This window comes from Panulirus ornatus, chromosome 39 (assembly GCF_036320965.1).
Source record: "Panulirus ornatus isolate Po-2019 chromosome 39, ASM3632096v1, whole genome shotgun sequence".
Classification (NCBI taxonomy): Eukaryota; Metazoa; Arthropoda; class Malacostraca; order Decapoda; family Palinuridae; genus Panulirus; species Panulirus ornatus.
Genome location: NC_092262.1, coordinates 12,682,834 through 12,700,743, shown reverse-complemented (window position 1 = coordinate 12,700,743; position 17,910 = coordinate 12,682,834). Strand labels below are relative to the sequence as shown.

The 17,910-nt window shown below is 39.4% G+C and overlaps 1 protein-coding gene across 2 annotated transcripts in view; it reads left to right on the top strand.

Moving 5' to 3' along the window:
• Positions 1 to 2,508: 2,508 nt before the first annotated feature.
• Positions 2,509 to 17,910, top strand: part of LOC139761155 (uncharacterized) — a 34,150-nt gene continuing 18,748 nt past the window's right edge. Inside the window, exons 1-5 of one of the 2 annotated variants that reach the window (XM_071685117.1) lie at positions 2,509 to 2,648; positions 5,868 to 6,012; positions 6,975 to 9,091; positions 10,604 to 10,800; positions 14,973 to 15,088. In XM_071685117.1, the coding sequence (XP_071541218.1) occupies positions 5,877 to 6,012; positions 6,975 to 9,091; positions 10,604 to 10,800; positions 14,973 to 15,088 (2,566 nt within the window). In that variant the 5' untranslated portion in view covers positions 2,509 to 2,648; positions 5,868 to 5,876. Of the gene's footprint in view, positions 2,649 to 3,603; positions 4,040 to 5,867; positions 6,013 to 6,974; positions 9,092 to 10,603; positions 10,801 to 14,972; positions 15,089 to 17,910 lie in introns of those variants that run through there. The other variant, XM_071685118.1, reaches the window with a different exon arrangement.

Sequence of the window (17,910 nt, the reverse complement as noted above, 5' to 3'; positions counted from 1 at the left end):
AGAAGTTGAAAGCAGTGCAAGTTATTGATTCCTCCAGAGTAACCTCAAAACTTGACCCGTTTTGTGGATGTAGTACTGCTGGGTTTTTTCCACACCTATAAGTATTACCTTAGTGTCTGTTACTAAAGGTTGCCTTATTAGTGTTTCTACCTTTAGCTTGACCATGCAGTTCTCGGCAAACCATTACATCACATCATTATGATGTGACTGTCAGCAAGTTAATGATGGATCAACTCCATCTGTTTCTTTCCCTTTATACCAGTGAGCTTTGAAATGCCATCATTTCATGCCTTTCCAAACATGTATAACCTGTTTCTTCCTAAAAGACAAGTATTTCCTTTTTAAAAGCTGCAAAAGTATTATCTTGTACCCCATTTGTTTTTTTATAAATATGTATACAGAATGGCAAGGACAAACATAGGATGCACTTACCATTAAAATCATATTGCGTGATCATGCTACATCCTGGGGCAGTTTATAAAGAGAGCATAATCTGGGATTTGAATGAGCAATTCCAAAAACTGTTATCTGAGTTTGGGAGAAAGTATGAAAGGAAAAAGTTGAGAGTAGATAAAAGCAAAAGTAAGGTTATGAAGTTTAGTAGGGGGAGAGAGAGAGAGAGAGGTTGGTTAGAGTGTGAATTTAAATGGAGAACCTGGAGGAAGTGGAGTTTCTTGAAAATCTGTGAGTAGACATAACAGATAGAAAAATGAAAGCTGAAGTAAGTCATAGGGTGGGTAATGGAGGTCTAAGGTCCAAGATGCACAGAGGGGTGTATAGAAAGACAAATCACTGTCAGAGGTTTATATCAAAGATGGAACATGTTTGATGGTATGGTAGTCCCAGCGGTGTGGTATGAATGTAAGATGTGGGCCATAGATGAAAAGGTACAGAAAAGGGTGGATGTGTTTTAAGTGAAATACTTAGACAATACGAATTTTTATGGACTGCCAAATGGCATGTGATACTATCCCCTTCCTGGAAAGTGAAAAACAACATATATTTTACAATGGTATTAGTATAGGACGAAAATAGGAATAGAGAAGATGCTTGTCGGTATTTTTTCAAACGATGAAAGTAAAGAGGGAAACTTGCCAGGACTTTTGCTAGGATTACTGTTAGTTGGGCCCTTCAGTTGTGGATGATGTAAGTTTAGAAGCAAGGAGCATTTCAAAGTACAGCAGTGTGCAATGAAACTTGGACTAGATGCCACAGGCATTAAAGATAAAGTGTCTGAGGAGTTACTTGGTGTCTGGGCTCTCTTGGTCCACATGCCAACACCACTTAGGCCACAGGCCACCCCAGTGTTCACACACATACCAGCCTAAGCTAAGTATTTATCAACAAGCCCCTTTAGGATAAACAGCTGGGTTGCCTGTGGGCTGACTGCCAGACACGGTTTGAACCTTGGTGGGCCCGTGAAAAAAAAAAAACATGATCAGCAATGCAAATTCACAGGAGCCTGATTTCACCTGAAGTAACAATGCAAGACTGGGCAATGACTGAACTCCCTTAAGGCAACACTGCAAGACAAGGTAACAAGTGACCTCTATTGTAGCAACACAGAGACCAAGCATCAATTGACCTCACCTGCAGCAACACCCCGAGACCAGGTAATGATTTTGACGAGCAGGTCCACAAGGCCAAGCCACGGTTGAGTGCTCCTGAACACCTTGCAAAATCAAATGATCGAGGTCTCCTGCAATGTACTGCAAGACCAGAATGATGACATCTCCTACAGCACCACTACGAGACCAAGCAATGACCGACCTCTCCTGCAGATGAAGAACGAGACCAAGCAATGACCGACCTATCCTGCAGAGGCACAAGGCCAGGCAATGACTGACCTCTCTTGCAGATGACCAACGAGACCAAGCAATGACCAACTGAGAGAAACAACAAGACCGATCACCGAATCGCATCTTGCAGACCTCAAGGCCAGGTAATGGTTGACCTCTTCAGAGAGAATTATAACGATCAAAAGACTTTATGGATCAAAAAGTATTAATTATGTTCCTGGGTCTTGGGCACGTGTTCCTGGGTCGTGGACACTTGTATCATATGGTTGTAGGCACGTGTTCCTGGGTCGTGGCCAGTGTTCCTGGGTCGAGGAAACGTGTTCATGGGTCCTGGGTATGTGTTCTTGGGTCGTGGGTACGTGTCCCTGGGTCGTGTGGCAATTGTTCCTGGGTGAGTATGTATTCATGGGTAATGGGCCTATGTCCATGGGTCGTGGGCTCATGTTGATGGGTCGTGTGGGCATGTGTTCGTGGGTCGTGGGACGTGTTCCTGGGTCGCGTGGCTGCTTCTAGGTCTTATGCATGTGTTCATGGGTCGTGTGGCAGTGTTCATGGGTCGTGAACACGTTTTCATGGGTCGTGGGCAGGTGTTCATGGGTCGTAGGCACGTGTTCCTGGGTAGTGAGCACGTGTTCCTGGGTCGTGTAGGCACGTGTTCACGGTGGTTGGTGTTTACATTAGGATCAGCTGAGGAACCTAGACGTGGCAACGTGGCTTTCTCCGCCGCCGCCAGGGTCACGTGATCACGGTGGGTTCCTCTCCCCTGCAGGAGATCACCCCGGCCTGCCTACTATCATCGTGATTTCGGCCTCTCTCAAGCCATGTCTGTCCTCCGTTGTGACTGTTAAGGTAAGATGAGGTGTCTCTGATGAGGCCCAAGGGCGTGGGAGGTGGCTGGGGTTGATAAATGCGATAAGACACGAGGGAGGAGCCTGACCGACAGCTTGGAGAAGAACAGGGACGCTCAGAGTGGGGTGTCAGGCGCCGCTGCCACGCACAGTTTTATTTACCTTTGTTACAGCTGGTTCCCCTTCTTTAGGTAGCCCTAAGGCTTAGATGAAGATTTGATTTTGATAGAGGCCTTTGGCTATGTTAGGGAGGATGAGGTGTATTGCGTTGACCACTGATTATGAAGGTGTGTGGGTGGAGATAAGGTGGGCGGTCGTCCAGCAGGCATAACGCGGGTCTCCTGTACCGCTGACTGGTCGACCTTATTATCCTGGTCGACAGAGGTTTAAACCTCCATAATTCACACCCAAGTCTGAGGAAGAGGGATGAAAACCATGGCTGTAGATTTATAGTTTATCCTCTCGTATGGGGCGGCAGAGAGAAACTTTATTAAAGATAATTATCAAGTTTTTCGAGTCCATTACGTGGGAATTATTTAATGCTACTCCCCAGGTGATGGAAGCCGCACCTCCTTTATCATTGCTAGAATATGATGATTTATCCCATTTCCCCCTGATGAACTTGGCTTAAAGACATGATTATTGGTCTAAAGAGAACTTGATAATATTGATGTGGTATATTGATAAGTTGGACGATGACACTAGATTGGGATGACATTGATAATGAGCTTTTCTCCCAAATTTGTAAGAATATATAACTGATTTCCATTCCCTTATGAGTTTGAAAAGGAATCTAGATGTGGTACCCCATGTATATATAGAGAAAGTCTTTCCAGCCATTTGTAGTAGGTCTTTGTTGTATTCTAAGCTTAAAAGCTTTCCACTGTCAGATTGAAATTTCATAGAAGAAATATGATATATATATTTTTTTAGATGTATTGATCTTGATGGAAAATGATAATCTAGAATTATCACTACAAGTATATTGGAAATAGGTCAAGCTTAGTTCTTACTGTCTCCCTTTTCTCAAGAAAAAGAAAATTTGATATACCCAAAATTATTAAATCGTTACAGTTCATTTATCAGGTAGGACAGCCTTTTACAAGGGAAGGTAAACCATCTTAAATTATTTAGGAAATCATGGCTTTTATAAGGGAAATTCAGAATGGAGAAAGCATGGAAATGTTAGTTAATGGTATTGGGTTATACAAGCTGCAAATGTGATATTAAGATAAACCATTATGAATATAGATATATCAGAAGGTGGCTTAAGTGAAGCAATTGAACAGTTTAATGTAGAACTTGGTACCAGGACCTGATGGAATTTCATCTATTCGCTGAAAGAGACAGAGCCGACCATTCTGCAGTAAAACCTCTGATGATATTATCAAGGTAAAGAGTTGACAAGGCTAGTACTGTGCACAATATATTCATACATAGAATTGTATACTGTGCCCTGCTGTGCCTGGTAACCTTGCTCTTATTCACATTTACTCTTAACTTTCTTCTTCCACACACTTTACCAAACTCAGTCACCAGCTTCTGCAGTTTCTCACATGAATCAGCCACCAGCTGATATATATATATATATATATTTTTTTTTTTTTTTTTTTTTACTTTGTCGCTGTCTCCCTGGGGATAGTGGATTAAGAATACTTCCCACATATTCCCTGCGTGTCGTAGAAGGCGACTAAAAGGGGAGGGAGCGGGGGGCTGGAAATCCTCCCCTCTCATTTTTTTTTTTTTTTTTTAATTTTCCAAAAGAAGGAACAGAGAATTGGGCCAGGTGAGGGTATTCCCTCAAAGGCCCAGTCCTCTGTTCTTAATGCTACCTCGCTAATGCGGGAAATGGCGAATAGTTTAAAAGAAAAAAAAAGAATTGTATACATAACACATACACAAACATTTTTCTTCACGAGGCAATTAACTTTTCAGAATGTTCATGAAAGGATTAATCTTATTTGAAAGTCTTCCTTTTTAACTCTCATTCTCCTTGTGAGTTTGAAAGACCTGTTACAGAATGGTGTCTCATGAACCTTTTTTGTTTTGATTTGCCCAGCTCTCTCTCTCTCTCTCTCCCTTTTAAATATTTTTCTTTACCAACCTCAAACAGTTTTGGGTTGATGCCTGCAACCTATTGAAAGCGATCTCCATGTGTCCAAGAGGTGATAGGTAGATGATATCATCAATTTGGTCACGGCCAAGTTGTAAAGGTAGTGGCAGGCAGAAAAAGCCTTGTGTTCCCCACCAGAGTGTATTTTATGCCTCAGAGAAAAAAGGTTTATCCAAATCTCAGATATGAGTATGGAGAGGGTAGGGGTAAAGTTTTCAGTCCCTTGATAATTGTTATATTTGTTTCTTTAGTATCAGACTTTGATTTTTCCTTCAAGGTATGTGATCACAGAGCTCCACACCAGGTTTTGAGATACAGAGAGGGCTGGTATGTTTCCTGTATTTGGAATCTGTCTTTTTGATGTGTGCCTTTTGGCTTGGGTATGATGGATTTTCATTGGTATTGAGATATATAGGAGAATTCCAAGACTCCAAGCATGGGTAGGGAAGAGATATGCAAGAGATGGTGGATGGGTGGATTTTGGAAGATGTGGTTGTCATTGTTTTTTGTTCACATTTTCAGTAAAAGGTTAGTATATTTAAGTTTGTCTAAATAAGAGTAGAAGTTTACCATTCTCATTGATTTTTCTGTGAAGATGGCCTTTTATCGTGATGCCTAAAAGCACAGTATTTCAAATGTTTATATTAAGCTATTCCTTGATATTTGATTGTATAATGAAATAATGTTGGATTCTTATTAAGAAGTGTATCATCTGCAGAGAATTTTGACTGAAAGTTTTGGGTACTCCAGGTATATAACTAATGTAAATAAGGGAAATCAGAGAACTGTTTGTGATAAAGATCCTGAAAAAGTCACAGAGCCATGGGTTTATAATGGAAATATTTAGGAATTTTACAGGTATTTGTATTTGTATGACCTGGAATTTATGTCAGCCTTTGTCATTAAGGAAAGCCAGTTTAGCCATATGATTTCTCATGCTTTTTGATAAATGTTCTTTTTCCTTATATTGATAAGCTGTATTATAATTATATCTTGTCAGTTTCAGTTATTTCAGCTTATAATTAATGTTAGGTATTGACTTTTTGGTAATTGCATACTAATTGTTGTACCATATAGCACTGAGTAATGACTTTTTGAAATCTCCAGGGTTCAAAGATGATGTCTCGTGAGGAGCATCATCAGCCCGGAGAAGAGGAGGATGGGGAGGATGAAGAGGGTGATATTGAGGCCAGGACAGCTGTTGAGGCTCTCCTGGCGCTCACATCTCCAACTGATTACACTCACCACACAAGTAAGTGTCTCCTTGAAGGCTTTTTGCTCTTCAGGGTCTGGGATATTGTCAGAATTCACTGTAATACTTTTGTAACATTATGAGCTGAGCTCAGTAACTCTTGATGTGTTCAACAGGCACCAACCAGTAATACATCACCAGAAAATATATTTTATCTTTTATACATAAGATGCTGTTGCTTTCATATATCCTTATGGACAGTACAAACATGCAAAGCTGATTGCACTTCGTTGATAAGATGTAAATGGGATTGGACTGAATGGTGATAGATATCTCACACAAGGGAAAAAGTAGGATATAGCAGTTATGATAATATTTTATGCATTTTCAGAATATCTGCTTGATGAAGCTTTAAGTTTGAATGTACCAGAAAAAGAGAACCATCAGAGGAAGAAATATTTTCTCTACTCTTTTTCTAGTGGTTTCCCTTATTATAATTATGTATGAAATAAGTAATACTTAGTTTCACAATGTGTGCCACCTTGTCTTATTGTAATGCACCTTATTTCATCACCATCCTCACAGTGGATCATTTCCTTTGCTCCATTACCCCCCTTTGATTCCCTTACATCCTTGGGACATTATGAAGCTGTCCTGTTGGTTGTACAGGATCGTGTTTCTGTTAGTGGATATATTTATTTCCTAGGCAGCACTTTTGTGTGCACCTAAGACTGTTATATAAATCATATAGAAAGTTTGAAAAAGAATTGAAATAACTGAGTATTGATCAAATCATTTTGCAATTTTAGGCAGATTAATGTTATGCTTAATTGTTGTGATTACTAAATATGGATGTGATAGTTAAAGTGGCCATTGTCTGTGGTATTCCTTTTTTTTTTTTTTGTACTTTACTGCTACTTTTTGTATCCACTAACAAGTTTTGAATAATTCATGTTAGTTGATGGTTTCATATTCTTGTAATACTTGTAATTGAAATTAATCTTGAAACTTTTGCATTGCAGCATATGAAGAAGAATACATAATGCAGCCAGTTACAGAAGACTACTCAGAGAAAATCGAATCGGGGAAAGAGACACTTAGAGTGTTTAACGAGGAGTCAGAGCCTTTGGAGATGCAGCTAGAGGATAACTGTGTAGGAGTGATGAGAGAACCATTAGCCATGCACGTTGATGATGCTAATGTGGGGGAAGTAAGAGAAATGCAAGTTACAGTTTGCACATCTGGCCCATGTTTAGAACAACATGAGTTTTGTGCACCTGACACAAAAGTACGGAATCCAGCAGTTAACTCACGTGATGCAGATGATGGGCTTAAACAGTTAAAAGAATTTGTACAAGCAACTGAAGGTGCGAAGGAAGAGACGATTACAAATCTTTCTAAAACTGTTAGTTCTAGTACGTATGTAAAACAGTGTAATAATGTTTTTGATAAGTCTCTGCTCACAAATTGCAAAGATAAAGTTCAAGACTCATTTCGAGAAAAAACTGTTGATTCAGTACCTGTGCCAGTTGAAAAAGTATGCGGTAATAGCACAAATAGACAAGGTGATGATACTTCACCCTGCGTAACAAAGAAAAAAGATTCTGTTAAAGCATGTGAGGGTGTTAGTACAGCGAAAGCATGTACCAAAAGTAATCATAAACAAGAGGTACATGAAATAAATGTAACTGAGAAAAATTTTTGTGGTTTTGTAAATCCTACTGAGAAAGGAAAGTTAGGGCAAATTTGTCAGGAGAGCAAAGGTGCTATTAATATAAGTAAAGTAAGCAGTAAGGTGAATGCGGATGACAATGGTGACGTTAAACACAAGCTAGTGAACAGGAGTGAAGACGGTTTGAAAAAGGAACCCCAAACTCTCTGTAGTAGTAGTAACCCTAGGGGTGGGAGTAGCATCGAAAACAGTAACATATGTGCCGATGTCAATAGTGATGATTCTGAGTCCGATCAGGATGATTCTGATGGGGATTCTGATACCAGCAGTGGGAGTGATTCTGATACCAGTAGTGAAAGTGATTCCTCCTCCTCTGACTCTGATTCTGATGGATCTGATTCAGAAAGTGACTCGGAAAGTGATTCTAAGAGTACTGAAGAACGGGAAAGGCAGCCTGAAAATTTAGAAAAGCCATTTGAAAATGTTGAAAAAAGTTGTGTGGAAAAATGTGAAAGCAAGGAGAGGGAAAGTTGTATAAAGGATGATATTTTGAAAAAGCCTGCTGTTGGTGCTGTTAAGGAAGAAAAAGTCGTAAGTGATATAACTTGCCAAACAGAAGAAACGTTGAAAATGAAGGAATTAGAAAGCAAGCCTTTGGATCTTAACTGTAAGGAAACAAAACCTTTACTTGACATCAAGAAGGAAAGGGTTGATAAAGCCAGTGGTGCTGATAACTGTACTGTCAGTTTGATGGAGGTAAAAGTGAGTGATCTTGATGACTCTGAAGTTAGTAGAAATACTGAAAGAAAGGTCTCAAGTGAAATTAAGAATTGTGTCAGTTCTCTTGCTGCTCAGAGTGATGTTGGAAAGAATACGAACATAAAGATTTGTAATGAAAAGGAGAAACTAAAAAATGAAAGTCATGATGATAAACAGAATAATTTAATATCTAAAAATGATATGGTGAAAAAGAATTATGTGCATGTTAATGAACGACAGGTAGGTATCACCAAGCGAATCCCAAAAGCATGCCAGACAACGAATCTTTCAAAGCCTAATCAAGAAAAAATGAGTGAGGTGGACCTAGTGCAGCAGGTTGCAGTTGCATTTGCCCAGCAACTCTCAACAATACAGGCAAACCAGCTGAAGAATTTGTCCGAAAAATCACATCAGGAAGAAGAGTACTTAAAGTGCTACAGAGATGATGATACTGACTGTATGAATCAGAATAGTGTAGATGAAGCAATAGAAGAGGACAAACTGGAGTCTGAGGGTGATGACATGTTTCCTATGCCCATTCAAGCTGAAGTGGTGATGTCAGAAGGTAGTGAAAGTGGTATCGAGTATGAAAGCTGTGATAGAAACCTTCCCAAGAATGACGATATTGGATGGTGTAAGAAGGGCAGCGAGATACTGGACCAGTCAGAAAAGGAAAACATCGAATTGATGGCATACCTTAACAGCTTTGTGAGTTAATTATCAGACAGTTAATTTTCGTGGATCATATTGGAGGATGTGAAGTATTATACAGCAATTTGATAGGAGATTGATTATGTATGCATATCATTGATATGAGAGTTGGAGGCAAGGGTTAAGATATTTGGGCATTTATTGGTGTAAAAGCTTCTATGATTATTATTTGTGTGTTATAGGGAGACATTCCTGTTGCCTTCTTAACAGTGTAGTTAACTTTGTATTGATAGCAGTAAAACTGATAAGAAATACTGCACTTAACACCAGGCCATACAGGCAACCCCATAGTAAGATAATGCTCATAATGTGCTATCCCGCTCATAAGCATTGTTATGATAGTGTGATGGAGGGCAAGGAAGTGGCTTGAAGTTTGCATGTTGACAGGATGTTGCCCCTTGTATACATCATTGCTCCATTTCCCTTTATGCTGTGCAAGTCTTTCATTCCCCTGCACTTTCAAGCCCCAAGCTCTCAAATTCTTATTCTCTTCATCCTTCCATCTCCAATTTGGTTTCCACTTTCTTGTTTTCCCCTTCTCATCAGAGATATATCCTCAGTTTAACCTGTGGCTGCATATTCTTTTCATATGTTCAGACCATTTAAGCACAACCTCTGCAGCTCTCTCAACTAGCTCTTCTTATTACCACTGCTCTCTCATCCTCATCAGTACTCAGTCAGCCCTCTGCACACCACATATTGTCCTCAAACATTACATTTCCAACACATTCACCCATTTTCTAACAATCTCATATATAGCCCATGTTCTGCATCCATACAACACTATTGGGACTACTAGACCTTTAAATACCTGTTTTTGCCCTCCCAGTTGTTGTTAGTGATGACACGGTGCATTTGGCAGATTCAAGTGAGACTGCAAAAGTTGTCTGGATGTGGGAGAGTATGTGAAAGGAGAAAATTAAATGTAAATTTGAATAAAAGTGAGGTTATTAGGTTAGTTTTTCTGTGAATTTGAATGGAGAGAACTGAAGGAAATGACATTACTTGATACCTGGGAATGGACATGGCAGCAGATGGAACCATGGAAGCAGACGTTATCTGGCAGGGTAAAGACAGGTGTGCTTGAAGGTATAGTCATTCTGATAGCATTTTTATGAGTGTTGCTGCAGGAACTTCATAAAAGCAGAAGGGACTCCTGGGACAGGAAATAAGTATATAGGTGTTACTGGAGTCATCCTGCATGAAATTATACTGTGAAAAGTCATGAAAGAAATTTCACTCAAAAAGAGTGCACATTTCTCTGCTACTTTTAGTGCAGTCTTAAGCTGCAGGATCCTCAGGAAGGAGGTCCTGTGTAACACCAAGACTCTTTCTTAGAAAGAGATCTTGGAGTAATTAGGATGAATTAAACTCAAGAAAACTTTGCTTGGTTAGTGCTTCATTTACTGAATATTTAGTGACTACTGATAGTTATAAAGGCTGTATATCAGTTGTCACTTAAACAGAGGTGGTGTCTTATGCTGAATATTCATATTTTCTTGCTTTTAGGTTAATGGTGGGAGTGAGGGTGAGGTAATTGAATACCCACCTTCGAACAATAATCCCCCATCTGAGGGCAGTGACCTAACCCAGTGGCAACTTGATGGCGTGCATTTGCCACCATTCACTCCCAGTGTGGCTCCTCCTACATGGCTGCGATTAACAATACCTGCCGAAGGCTATCGCTGCCACTCTTGTGGAGACACGTGAGTATTTATTCCAGGCATAATCATGCTTTCTTGTTCTTGGTGAGCTGATCTCAAAATCTGTAAGAGCCATCTCATGTGCAGAGGTAAAATACACCTTTCACCCACTTTGCATTGAACCAGAATGCGTTGCTTCACTCTTCCCCATTTTATTTTTCTCTTATATGGTCTGTCCCTCAAACAAAAGATAATCTTTAGAAATATTGAGATTATAGCCTTCTGTCATTATAGTGGGGAATCACTGGCTTTCTCTACCCTTAGCTGTCTTCCCATGTAGATAGCACAGCTCATGTGTCTTGGATCTGTCCTGGGCCAAGTAGAGATCGCTACAGAGATGACAGCATTGATCCACTTGTTCTGGCTGTACACAGCTTAGATTTTTTCCTTGGTTGTATATTGTCAATATGTGTTACTAGATGGGCGTTTTCCATTTCATGGATTTGTATGAGGGGGACACTGAGGAGTGTTTAGAATGAAAGGTCATTGTTGGCGAGAGCAAAGATGGACATTTTTAATGATATAGTAGTCCCAATGGTGTTGTATTGATGTGAGGTGTGGGCTCTAGATGAGGAAACATGAAAAAGGGTGAAAGTTTTGGAAATGAATTTTTTGAGGATAATATGTAGAGTGGAGGGTTGATTAAGTAAGAAATGAAAGGATGTGAGGGAGGTGTGGCAGTAGGAAGAGTATGATTGAAAGAGTAAAAAAAAGAGTGTGGAAATAGTTTGGTATGGAAAGGATGAGTGTGAAGATGTTGAAAAGATGGCATATGTGTCAGAGATAGAGGAGACAAGGAGGAGGGGGACAGTGAATGTAATGTAATGCTTGGGGCCTAAACTTGCAGGAGGATGTAAAGTGTGCATGGGATGGAGTGAGTTGGAGCAGTCTGGTATGCAGGGGTTGACATGGTGTCGTTAGACTGAACCAGGGCATTGTGGATTGTGTCTAGAATATAGGCAAGAAAGGTTGATTTATACATGCTTGGAGATTGTAATTTCAGATGAGTATACTTACCTTTTTTCTCTTACCTACAGTGTCAGCAAAATACCTTGTCCACCTCCTCATACATTTTTAAAGGTGATGTGTCACATATATTTCAGTACTTTGTCATCTCTCCTTTGGCCTTTATACTGTCTGCAGAGGTTTGGGCATGGAATTGGCAAGGTTTCTGAAGTATTATAGATCCATGTTCTAGGGCCATAGGGCCTTGATATTATGAATGAGGTGAGGTAGTGATGAGGTGTTGCAGGAAGCATCCCCATGATAGTGCATTTTGAGTGCCCAGTGTGCCAAGAAATTCTTATGTACTTACATTTTCTTGCTTGTAGGTGAGAATTTGGGCTTTCTCTTCCTTTAAAAGGTAAGAGCTAACCATCTTGAAGTACCGCAAAATTCCAAATATGATGAGGTAGCCTAGAAGAGTGAAGAAAAAACACCCTTTCCTCAACATAGCCTGAGGCACATTGAGACAGGTTGCTGGTGCTCACACTATTAGAAACACAAGTCTCAGCAGCCAGATGTATTGTGATAGCACCCTGAGAACTTCACCTGCTTGCTCCCACAATAAACCTTAGCTGAGTATTGCATTTGAAAATGCATAGGGGTGGACAGTGTATTTTCACAGTACAGAGAATTCTACACTTGTGGGATGAGCATTTTGAGGGCACTTTATATGTATGACCCTATATGTTTCTTGCATGGGGAATGAATTTTGTGCGTTACATATCTGTTATGGAAGTGTGTAAGACTAGGTGGTTATTTAGGCTGTGGTTGCTTTATGCTTATTGGGTCATTTTGGTGTTTATGTGTTTTGTTACTGTTGTGTTTGTAGGGAAGGGGAAATCTACAAGAGACCTGCTTGTATAGACAGCTGGGGTGTGAATGAGCTGCAATTGTTTTTATTTCTTTGTGGGGTTGGTGGTCAGTTATGAAGTATTTTATATAGGTAGGTCTTGCAGTGTAATAAAGAACTAGATGTGGAGTAGATGGAGATTGTACTGGCAGTATTTGCATTTTGTTTTGTACGCGCTGAATGTTTGTGGTTGTAATGCAGCTGATGATTGATCTGATTACTCCGTTTCAGGTGATTTACAGACATGTTACATTTGCATTTAGCAGGTTTAGGGACAAGGTATTTGAGGTATTGTTTAGGTTAGAGTGGATGAATTGATAGTAAGGGATACAAGTGGAAGCATTTTAAAATCTGATATCATGGAGTGTTCTTTTGGTATTTAGTTTCTCTATGGCCTTTGTGTGGATGTTTATGGTATAGGAAGTGAATGTCTTCTTTGTATGTCATATGTGTTACCCAATATAGTTGGAGATAGTTGAGCACAAGTGGATGACCATTTAGGATGACAGGAGAGTGTGGGTAGGATTTAGGTCTATTAAGGGTTAAGAGGGATATGGAAGGTTTCTTGTTTATGCAGACATTCCCTTTTGAGTGAGCTAGTTTTTTGTGCATGGGTAGTGTTAGGATGCTGTGATGTGATTATGAGGTCATCTGCTTATTAAAGAGCCTTCAGATTGTGGCGTGCAACAGGTTATGGGAGGTCATTTTGGAATAGCTTGAAGAGGGTTGAAAGAAACCCTCTTGGGGAAATTCCAATGTAGAGCATGAGGATTTTGGAGGCAAAGTCTTTGTGAGTGACTTTGGGGTTGTGGTAAGTTGAAACCATTCAGAATGTGTTGTGCGAGTTTTGTGTTCAGTTTGCTAGTTAGGTTGTCCTATATAAGTTAGAATAGGATTTTAGGTGATATTTGGAAGGATCGCTGCCTCGCTGATGTGGGAAACAGCCATCAAGTATAATGATATAAAGATAAATCAGGAAGGATCAGTTTGTATACTGAAAACATCAGTGACACTTGCAGGAGGAGGAGAGAGAGTTGGATGGTTTAGAGGGTTAAGTATGGCCTTATATGGGAAAGTTAGCTGATGTTTGGGATTCTGTTCCATAACCAGGAGTGATTTGGAAGATATGTGTTTGGATTGCATTTAGGCCAAAGAGTTTCATAGGAAAGTTTTGATTAGTTAAGAATGCAGAGTAACCTTGAAAATGTGTGACTCAGTCAGACTTCGTAAATGCCAAGATGACAAGAGTGAAGCATTCTTTGATTTTGGAAATGTAAAAGATTTCGGTGATTTGGGAGGAAGATTGAAATTAGAAACAGATGTCTGAAGGTCTTAATGTAATTTAGGCAAAGGCTTCTTTTGTAGTTTGTCTACAGAATTGGTGAGTATACTTGATTTTCTGTGGCAGCAGTGAAAAATCGGGACTGTTGAGGATGTTATGAATCATCCTTATTTTTCACTTAAACTGTTTCACCCACTTTATATGTTTCACTGTAATCAGATTTTTCCAGGGATGCATATTGTGTGCAAAGCTGGGGAAAGGTGTAATAAGAAATTTAAAGTGAGCTGTTTTACTTATAGCAAAGTTACTTATATGTGTTATGTACAGTTTGCAGGATCAATCTATCCCTCCATCTTTCTTTGTTTATTTGAGAAATTTAAATTAATTGCCATAATTCTAATACATTCAGCTTTATAGTTAGGTCTTGTGAAGCCATTATTTAACTAAACCATGGATAGTGATTGAGATGTAAACATTAAGTACTTTAGAAAACTGTTAAGATATTTTGTGCCAAGAATTGATGCATATCTGTGTGAATGAAACTAGGTTGAGATGTTTTCTATCCCATGTTAGGGGGTAGTTAACAGGCATACCAACTAGTCCAAGTTTTAGTGTACACTGACTGTATTTTGTTATCAAAGCTAGGGAAAAGACTTTTGATGCTGACTGTACAAAACATGTGTTTTGATAAAGTTTTCTTGAACCAGTCACATGCTTTCCGTTGAGAACAAACATAGTGAATGTTATATACAGTAAGACCAAACTCTCAGGTGACAGGTGATATAGAATAGGGAAAGCTCCAAAGAAACTTTTTTGGTTTCCCATTATTTCTTTTTTGATTATGGTCGTAATATGGAAAACTAGTAACAGCAAAGTTTAGTTTTTGTCTCATGCCTGTTTTTTCTATTTAAGTGTTTCCATGGCTTGGCACCTGATTACACTGCATTTGTTAGTTTCTTTGGTATATGTAGTAGTTTAAAAAAAATTGTGCCCTGTTGTGTGCCGGAACAAATATATGTATATTCCTATCCTTCCCAGCTTTTTCATTGAGAGTTCACTGGTTCAACATCGAGAACGTCGCAGTGTATGGATCAGCTTGGAGTGTGGACCTTGTGATGCCAAGTTGACCTTCTACAACCGTTGTGCTCTCAAAGGTATTCTACAACTGTTGTGCTCTCAAAGGTATTCGACAACTATTGTGCTCTCAAAGGTATTCTAATTTGTTTTTATTCAGTTTAATGATAAAAGAAGTGAAGTTTGATCCAAATTGTAAAATGATTTGTATGTAGAGATCTTGCTGAACAACTTGTGGCACAGGCTGAGTATTGGAAATCTGAACTTTTGAGAACAGAAAACTCAAAATATGTACTCTAATTCAAAATTATCTCTACTTTGGATTGTAAGTTTCAAGACTTGACTGCTTTGTTTACTTTCACAGCTGTAGATCAAAACTCCGCTGCTTACCTTGTATAAGTGATCTTTTGTAAATAGAGTGTATCCAGGTATTGCTAACTTGGTGATTAAATGTTTATTATCAGAGTTTGTCCATGTTTCTGAGATTGCAATGCAATAATGTTTGGTTTTTCAGTAATTACATAGGATATAAGTTCATGTTTTGAAAGGATGCTCTGAACATTTGTGTTTATGGTCCCACAGGTCTATACTAAACAAACTATCCTCCTCCCTACAGAACTTCATTTCTTCTGTTTATCCTCAACATTCTACTGAGGGTACAGGAATTGACATCATACCTTGACAGCAACCCAGATGTTATAAGCTTCCTTCGACTTTCTTTAGACTTGCTAATAAGTTCCCTATACTTTCTAGTATTTCTTCTGATCTCCCATTAACTGCAATGTTCATCCCCACCAGAATAACAAAAATCACTTTCTTGGAATTGTTTGAGACTGTCATCAAACTTATCTAGGATGTGGTCTGTCCTAGCACCTGGATAGCAGATAAGAGAGGGTGCTGCAAAGTATGTTGGCAAGTTTTTTGATTTTATGAAAGATGACTACGTTGGTTCAGAATAGATTTATAGTGCTGATAAGACCAGGCTACTCTCTTGTTGCATGCAAAGAGCAAACTTGCTGCTGCAGATGAACAATAAATGTCTGGTGTGAAGGAAAGAAATGAGAGAGTGACTGTGTTTCACTAGAAAATGCAGCAGTCACATTTATGTTTAACTTGTGTGTTTTAGGCAAGAGTGCCCATCCTTATTCCATAAAGGGAGTAAAGGTGTTACCTCTGATTTGAAAATGTAATAAATGGGCTTAGATCATGAAACAAATAACCACTATGTGTTTAAGAATTATTATGTAGTGGAGGTTAGGCAACAATGTCATAAGGTTGAGCTGTTGAAGGATTGCATAGTTGGTCTTATCCTCCTGCTTATGTAATAGAGTTTAGAAGTGTTTTTGCAATGTGAATACTTCACTAATCCATACCCATGGATCAAGGGATAATTTGCAAGGTGAAGTGCAATTGCAAGAAGGAGTTTGTGTGATGTGTGGTTAAATTTGTTTCTTTTTCTGATGGGCTCTGCACATTCAAGTAAGAATTCATAATTAAGAATTGTATTTCTTCTTGCCTAGGGATGAGAATCAGTGACACAGTCAACACTGAAAAATGCATGGCATAATTTATGGCTTCTTGTAGTGTTAATTGACTTTCTGAATGACAACTTCACTGCTTCAGAATTTAAATAGGAGGCTTTGTAAGTTGGATGAATTTAGACAGTGAAGATCCTGAAATTGTCAAAATGTTTGTGCACCTCTCAGATGCTGAATATGACAGTGATAGTGACATATGAGGAGTTTTCAGTTCTCGACCTGTATTCTTTGGTGTAAGAATACCATTGTCCTCGTTATTGTGGACAAGGGTATTGCGCGTTATTACTTTGGGTAATGAAATGTATCATTTTCTGTTTTAACCCCATTTTTCCTGAAAGATAATTATTATAGGGAGATTGGTGCATTACCTCAGAAAGCAAAAATTGGTATGTTCGAAGGAATAGTGGTTCCAACAATGTTTTATGGTTGCTAGGCGTGGGCTATAGATAGGGTTGTGTGGAGGAGGGTGGATGTGTTTGAAATGAGATGTTTGAGGACAATATGTGGTGTGAGGTGGTTTGATCGAGTAAGTAATGAAAGCGTAAGAGAGTATATTTATTTATTATATTTTGTCGCTGTCTCCCGCGTTAGCGAGGTAGCACTAGGAAACAGACGAAAGAATGGCCCAACCCACCCACATACACATGTATATACATACACATCCACACACGCACATATACATACCTATACATCTCAACGTATACATAAATATTCACACACAGACATATACATATATACACATGTACATAATTCATACTGTCTGCCCTTATTCATTCCCGTCGCCACCCCGCCACACATGAAATGACAACCCCCTCCCCCCCTCATGTGCGCGAGGTAGTGCTAGGAAAAGATAACAAAGGCCACATTCGTTCACACTCAGTCTCTAGCTGTCATGTATAATGCACCGAAACCACAGCTCCCGTTCCACGTCCAGGTCCCACAAAACTTTCCATGGTTTACCCCAAATGCTTCACATGGCCTGGTTCAATCCATTGACTGCACATCGACCCCAGTATACCACATCGTTCCAGTTCACTCTGTCCCGTGCATGCCTTTCACCCTCCTCCATGTTCAGGCCCCGATCACTCAAAATCTTTTTCACTCCATCTTTCCACCTCCAGTTTGGTCTCCCACTTCTCGTCATTCCCTCCACCTCTGACTCATATATCCTCTTTGTCAATCTTTCCTCACTCATTCTCTCCATGTGACCAAACCATTTCAAAACACCCTCTTCTGCTCTCTCAACCACACTCTTTTTATGACCACACATCTCTCTTACCCTATTATTACTTACTCGATCAAACCACCTCACACCACACATTGTCCTCAAACATCTCATTTCCATCACATCCACCCTCCTCCTC